Source organism: Leguminivora glycinivorella, chromosome 21 (assembly GCF_023078275.1).
Source record: "Leguminivora glycinivorella isolate SPB_JAAS2020 chromosome 21, LegGlyc_1.1, whole genome shotgun sequence".
Lineage (NCBI taxonomy): Eukaryota > Metazoa > Arthropoda > Insecta > Lepidoptera > Tortricidae > Leguminivora > Leguminivora glycinivorella.
Genome location: NC_062991.1, coordinates 11,609,598 through 11,617,284, shown reverse-complemented (window position 1 = coordinate 11,617,284; position 7,687 = coordinate 11,609,598). Strand labels below are relative to the sequence as shown.

General features: G+C 42.4%; 1 protein-coding gene across 1 annotated transcript; it reads left to right on the top strand.

Annotated features, from left to right (window-relative positions):
- Nucleotides 1-771: 771 nt before the first annotated feature.
- LOC125237535 (eukaryotic translation initiation factor 3 subunit A-like) lies at nt 772-4,194 on the top strand. The gene is made up of 2 exons (XM_048144657.1): nt 772-1,160; nt 1,593-4,194. Exons 1-2 carry the CDS (start codon nt 776-778, stop codon nt 2,657-2,659), a joined length of 1,452 nt encoding a protein of 483 aa, XP_048000614.1. The 5' UTR covers nt 772-775; the 3' UTR covers nt 2,660-4,194.
- The last annotated feature ends 3,493 nt before the right edge of the window (nt 4,195-7,687 follow it).

Below are 7,687 nucleotides of genomic sequence, written 5' to 3'. Positions count from 1 at the left end.
GAAACACGTATTCAGTCATATGTCTTAAGGAATCTTCCTGTGAAGTTTCGAATAAAATAGTCAAACTAATCTTGTTTCCCCATACAAACTTTGAACCCCCATTTGACCCCCTTAGGAGGTGAATTTTGAAAAATCCTTTCTTAGTGCTCCTCTACACTATATAAGGAACCTACGTGCCAAATTTGAAATCTCTAGGACCAGCGGTTTCGGCTGTGCGTTGATATGTCAGTCAGTCAGTCAGTCAGTCAGTCAGTCAGTCAGTCAGTCAGTCAGCTTCTTCTTTTATATATTTAGATTTTTGATCTATGTTTAAATAAATTAAAAGCGCAGAAAACAGGGCTCTAACACTCCAGAGACTCCAAATTTCAAGGTTTAGACATCATGAAAATTATGAACACATCTCTCGCATATTTTCCTTCTTCTGCAATACGAACTAAACTCGTGACTAAATTACCAAGCTTGCTGCGTATTGTACCTACCTTTAAAGATAAATCCTGTTTTTTTTTGGTCGGGCAACACCGACCAGGTCAAACGTCAAGTTAAAGCTGCATATTTCAATAATGTGTTTTAATTATTAAAAATGTAAAATATTAGGAATTACAGTGATAAATGGATGTACCACATCCTAATTAAAGTGTGAAAGTGTTATCATAAGTTTTCATGCAGCCTGTGAAGCCAAATATTGACGACAAAAGTACGACAACTGTCAACGGAGTAACGTTCAAGATTTAAAATTACACCGTATTTAGTGGTGTTTTTTGGAAGATATTTACAGATGAAACAAACTACTAAGATGACAACACGTCGGGATGTGATAATGGCTAGAATGAAGCAACTACAGGAAGAACTTAAATTAGCTAATGAGTTCAACAAAAAGCTCCTTCAGGAACAGGAGGAGAGTGAGCAGGAGATTGAGCGTGTTGTGAGAACAAACACAAGCCTCAAAAATCAGCTAGCCAATCAAGATGTCGAGTATGAAGACCTGCAAGGACAACGAGATGAACTCCAGGCAGTCGTAGAAAGGTTCCAGCATTGCCAAGAGATACATGAGCAGGCATTACAACGCATCCGGGACCTCGAGCAACAACTGCAGGAGTCGGATTCAAAACGGTATTGCAAGTATTGCTCCGGGAACTCCGCTCCGGCTGAAAACAATTTAAGTATATTTGCTGAATTTAATAGCTTCGATTTAGATGTGGTTCATGACAGTGCACCGTGCTCCCCAATGAAGGACCATGTAGATTTAAAGGAGTCTGTGCACTTAGAGGGCGGCAGTGATCCCAGAGTGACATTGAAGGGGTCAAATAAAATTAAAAAATACTTAAAGTTAAGCAAATTTATAAAGAAATCAAAGCTTTTAGTTAAACGACAAAATTCTATGTTTAAGACAATACAGTCCAGATGTAACAGTGTCGCCTTAAGCGATGAACTTCTAAATTGTCAACACCGACTCGACCTGACAGCACAGGAGTTGAACAGTCGCTCCGATGAATTGAACAAATTAGAATCAAAACTGAAAGACCTGAATAATAGATATGAATTGACAAGTAAAGCATTACACGAGTACATATCTTTTATGAATAATGTTCTAGATCCATCGAGCGGGTACCCGGTGTGCATGGACTCGCCTGCGCCTGCTCGGCGGCGCCCCGCCGCGCCGCACTCGCCGGCGCTCCGTGCCGCGCTGGCGGCGCCGGGGTCGCCCGCGCTGCGTGCCTTGTTCGCGCCGCGCCCGAGCCCCGCGCCCGCGCCCGCGCCCGCGCCCTCTCCGCGCCGCGAGCCCGAGCCCGCCGCCCGCCGCCCTGTCCCGCCGAGCCCCGCCGTCGCCGCGCCGGCTCCGTCGCCGCCGAGCCTCCTGCGGCTGGCTCTCGAGCGGCTGACCGTCGAGCCTGAGCCGCGGTCGCCGGCCCCGACACCGTCGAGCCTCCTGCGGCTGGCTTTGGAGCGGCTGACCGTCGAGCCTGAGCCTCGGCCGCCGGCCCCGTCGCCGGCGCGCGCGTCGAGCGCGGCGCCCGCCCCGGCGCCCGGCGCTCCGCGCGCTCGGAGCCGGGACCCTCCGCGGTCGACGGTCATCTATTCTGACGCAATCGGGGCCGGCCTCGGCGTGCTGCTGGGTGAATGTCTCCGGCAAAGTGTAACAAATGTGTGTTTGCGTGGTGCCTCCGTCGAATCGGTCGTGCGCCGCCTGGCGAGGGACAAGTTTGACAGTGGCACCACTCTGATTATACACCTCGGCGATAGTGTGGGTGTGAAGAGATCTCACGTGGGATCCCTCATACGCACGCTGTCCGACATTGAGCGACATGGAATTTATAAAATTATTTTATGCTCTTTTCCGTATTCCGACTCTGTTTCCCATGAGCACAACGTTAGAGTGTCGGAGTTAAATTCCATGTTGTACAATGCGACTTGTTACGAAAGCGCTTACCATTTTATTGATCTGAACATTATGTATAAAAGAAATAATTACCGTTTTAGACTAAGAGATAATTATTTGAATGTACCACGGAATTGTAAAGTGACGACAGCAAAATTACTAGCTTACAACGTAGAACCGGGGTTTTTTGACATTTCGGCCAGTGGCAACGGTGCCGGCCGCGCGGCGAGCGCCGGCGCGTGCGCAGCCTCCCCCGCGGGCCGCCCACAGCATTTAAACTGACGGCTGAGACAGCGGAGAGGCCCCGTGAGCTTAGGTTAGTTCACCAAAACCTACAGGGCTTCACCAGCAAAGAGTTAGAGGTGGTTCTTTTCTTAGAATCACAAGATATTGATGTCATGTGCGTTACGGAGCACTGGCTCAAAGAATATGAATTATTAGTATTTAATATCTGTAATTATGACATAATTAGCTCGTTCAGTAGAAAGTCCGCCATTCACGGGGGATCATTGATTATAGTAAAAAATAAATTTAAATGTAAAGAAAGAAATGACATAGTTAAACTTTCTACTGAGCGAACTATAGAAATATCATGTATAGAATTGGAGGATCACATTATAATGTGCGTCTACAGACCACCTTCGGCGGATTTTAGCGTTTTTGAGTCTGTGATGGAAGATGCGTTGAGACGAGTGTTTGTTAGCAGTAAGAAGATAATAATTTGTGGGGACTTTAATGTTAATATACTAGATCCCACGCATGGACACACAGTTAGATTCTTAAATCTTTTTCAGTCTTTTGACTTGTTTCCGCTTTTCCACGAGCCCACAAGAATTACAGCCAGTACGGCGACTTGTTTGGATAATATATTCTGTAATTGTGAAGTTGAAAAGAAAGATGTCTTTAGTTGTTTCAGCTCTGATCACTGTGGGCAGAAAGCTTATTTCCAAGTCAACATTGTAAAACAACAGCAAGCGATTACGTATAGGCCTATCACTGCTAGCCGAATGGATAAGTTTAGAGAATCTATTATATCGCAGGTACCTACTTTGACAGGTATAAGCAAGCAAGATCCTGATACATTATACGGGGAACTGTCGAGTGTCATCCACGACGTCCACAAGAATATTTTTAAGACGAAGACTGTACAGCAAGGCCAATTGAAGTCAAAGTTTAGTGACTGGGCCACCGTCGGTATCCACAGAAGCAGGAAGAGATTGTATGACCTGTATGAAATGAGGAATTTTAACCATGATGAAAATTTTACTGAATATGTAAGGAGGTATTCAAAAGTGTTTAAGAAAGTTTGCGCCGCGGCTAAGTCTGCATTCTTAAGCAAGAAGGTCAGGTCGGCAGACAATAAAATAAAAGCTACCTGGAATATGATAAACGCTGAAACCGGGAAGACGAAACCCCGTGATGGCCATTACACACTAAAAGTTCAAGACCAAGTATTGTCTGCAGACGACGATGTTGCTGGCGCCTTTCAACACTTTTTCACCAACATAGCCACTGATACTACACGGAATTTAAACTCCTCTGTAGTTAAGGCAGGTCTCTACTTGGACAATTACAATGTTAAGAAATGCAGCATGGAATTATATTTCCAATTTACTGACCCCGAAGAGATTATTAAAACTTTCAAGTCCTTAAAAGTTAAAAACAGTGAGGACATTTGGGGGATATCTGTGAAAGTCGTGTATTCAATTATTGACGTCGTGGCACCTTATCTAGCCGATGTGTTTAACGCTTGTGTTAGGGAATGTGTGTTTCCCAATCTGATGAAGTATAGTAAGGTTATTCCTCTGTTTAAATCAGGCAGCAAGGATGACCTTGGAAATTTTAGACCAATTTCCATACTTCCCGTTCTCAGCAAAGTGTTTGAGAAAATTATATTGAACCAGTTGCTTCGACATTTTAACACGAATGGATTACTTCAGCATCAGCAATTTGGTTTTACACGAGGTCGTTCGACGACAGATGCTGCCTCTGTGCTAATCAAGCACATATACGATGCCTGGGAACTCTCGTTAGATGCTATCGGTATTTTCTGCGATCTCTCCAAAGCTTTCGATTGTGTGGAGCACGACACACTACTACACAAGCTGAAGCACTACGGTCTATCCTCTAAAGCTTTACAGCTTGTTGAATCTTACTTAAACGAAAGAACCCAGAAAGTGGTTGTAAATGGTACTGAATCTAACGGTACAACTGTAAAGCTTGGAGTACCACAGGGTTCTATTCTGGGACCTTTTCTTTTCCTTGTGTATATAAATGATTTGCCATGTCTTGTAAAGAACAAATGTGAGATAGTCTTATTTGCTGATGATACTTCACTAATTTTCAAAGTTGATAGGCAACTGAGTGACTATAGCCATGTGAATGAAACTTTGAAGGAGGTACTAGAATGGTTTACAGCAAATAACTTGCTCCTTAATGCCAAGAAGACGAAATGTGTTAAATTCTCTTTACCCAATGTAAGGAAGACAGATACTACCATCACGCTGAATGGCGAAAACCTGGACCTTGTCGAGAATACGCTCTTTCTTGGTCTTACTTTAGATTGCAATCTGCAATGGGGTCCTCATATATCTGCCCTAGCAAAAAGGTTGAGCTCTGCCGCGTATGCCGTAAGGAGAATTAGGCAATTAACTGATGTGGAGACAGCTCGCCTAGTATATTTCAGTTACTTTCATAGTGTTATGTCTTACGGCATATTGGCCTGGGGAAAAGCAGCAGATATTCAAACCGTCTTCGTTCTCCAGAAACGGGCAATACGATCGATCTACAACATGGCGTCACGTGACTCACTGAAGGAACGCTTTAAGGAGATAGACATCCTTACAGTAGCTTCACAATACATACTAGATGTGATAATGTATACTCATAAGAATATAGAGTCCTTTAAGAAACTGTCAGATATTCATAGTTATAATACACGGAACAAACATAAGCTAGCGGTTTCCAAGTTTCGTCTACAGAAAGTGAAGAAATCGTTCCTGGGAAACTGTGTAACATTTTATAATAAGGTACCCTTAGAGGCATGGGATCTGCCCTTTACTTCATTCAAGAAGTACATAAAAAGTGCACTTCTCAAAAAGGGGTACTACAAAATTGATGATTACCTGGGAGATACTACACCATGGCCGACTATCCAGGCTCAAAATCTGTCATAGTTTTGCTAGCAGTGTCCCGGGAGACATTGTGTCATGCTTAAGGCGCTGTTGCTACTGGCTGTTTAAATTATTGATCCTTATTATTGTATAATTATAATTTGGTATATATATATATATTGACTTGTTGAGTACATACTAGTTATGTATTCTGTAGAATTAGTTGGAGATTGCTAGCTTAACAGTCTCTTGACGTGAAATTTGTATTTCATACGCATTTTTTTTTTCTATTTCTAGTTCTTTTGACACTTGGAGAACCTTTACACCTCCAAATTTTTATTTTTTATTATATCCCATTAATTATAATTGACTGTGGGGACCTTTTACATCTCCCAAGATCTTGTTTTCAATTAAGTCAATTTAAACTATGTAACATACAAGCACGGAATGTTGTGTCTTACATCTAGGTATACCGTATTCACTTATTATTGGAATATTTAATACAGCCCGGACAGCTTGAACATGTCATGCTCGCTAAAAAGTCTTTGCTTACGGTGACGTCGTTGATCGGGTCGCCACCTTCCCGAATGAAGGTTGAGGAGGCGATGGCTGAGATGCGCGCCATATTCGTGAACGGGTGCTGTTTGTGAAGACCGGTCTGTTTCAGCTAATAGGGGCTATGCTATTCTATGTAACATTAATTTTGAATGAGATTACGTTGAGGCACTCTGTTCGGTCCTTGTTTGTTTATTTTTCTTTCTGACTCTTGGAGACCATATACATCTCCAAGGAAAAAAGTAGATTAAGTATACATATTTTTTTTTCCTTTGCTTAAGACAACAAGAGTCTTTTACAACTCTAAAGTTATTTTAGTTATTCGGTTTTTTTCTTCATGTATAATTTTTTTAGATGTACTTTGACACTTAGAGACTCTATACATCTCTAACATCTCTTATTAATAATCATAATAGCTTTGTACTTTGTATAATTTCTTGTGTTAATATTTTTTTTTTTTATGAATACTTTTGCTTATTAAATTGTATCTTGTTTTTTTTAATGCATGTTAAATATAAGATGTAATGTTTTGAAAAGAAGTGGCCCGCCGAGTTTCTTGCCGGTCCCATAGTGGATACCCTCCTCCAACTGAGGGGGGACTGAAATCTTCTCGAGGCTGAGGCGTAGGGTTAGAGCCGGCGTAGTTTTATTTGACGTTCATAAGCGCATTGTAATATGCCTACTTGGAAAATAAATATTTCATTTCATTTCATTTCATTTCATTTCATTAAGGACGATAGACCATTGATCCTAGTCTGGTCTGGTATGACGATTGCGACTAAATTATCTATTTATAATGTTAAGCTTCATCTTAGATAAGAGAATATGAAATCACAACAAATAATACTTCTGGTAGTTCTGGTGATCAGAGGGCTAGCCAATATTTTGCTCAGAGGATCACCTATCCAGAGGCACACCTCGGGCACTGGCGATCAAATATATGAAAGAGGCGCGTTCCTAGCACACAGTCTAAGCTCGTGTAGGTGAACGCGTACCATGCTTGTATGAGTGAAATATGACAGGTTGACTGTTCGCGTTTTTGACAGGCGGTAGCTGTGTGATAACCGAAAGGGGGTGGGCAGCACTTTCAGTGGGGAGCGGGAGTGGCCATACTGTACGATAATACTCTTTATTGTACTTATACTGTGCCAGATGGGCAATGTAGCCAGCCTTCTTGGTATCTTACCTAACCGCGAGGATAGGTAAGTATTTTTGGCTGGCCGTTGCCGTCCGATAGACTGATAGACTCTTTAGGGCTTTTTCTAAAGGGTTCAGAGCTAGCGGAACCTTGTCCGTTAAATGTGTACTCTCAAAGACCTTGATTTTGCGGAACTATTTGCATTAGAAGTTTATAAGTCGTAAAAGAGTCAGAACTTGCAACAGTAAGTAGGAAGTTTCAACGTCGTTGGCGCGTGTTGTGCCAAGGTTTTGTTGTGTTTATGATACACTAAGGACCAGTTGCATCGAACACAGTGAATAGACACATCGACGTCAAGCCGCAGAAGTAGGTAAACTGTCAAACAAGTCTGTCGGTAAATAAGAACAGAGAAAACTATAGGTATCCTTTTCTCTCGCACCCTAAAGAAAAGGATGCATATAGTTTTCTTTGTTCTTATTTACTGACAGACTTGTTTGACACAGT

Bases quoted from the DNA above. Each gene is read 5' to 3' on its own strand.
- LOC125237535 (XM_048144657.1), top strand. From the start codon at position 776: ATGAAACAAACTACTAAGATGACAACACGTCGGGATGTGATAATGGCT. The intron at 1,161-1,592 runs GTATATTTGCTG...ATAATGTTCTAG, and splicing joins TCCGGCTGAAAACAATTTAA to ATCCATCGAGCGGGTACCCG.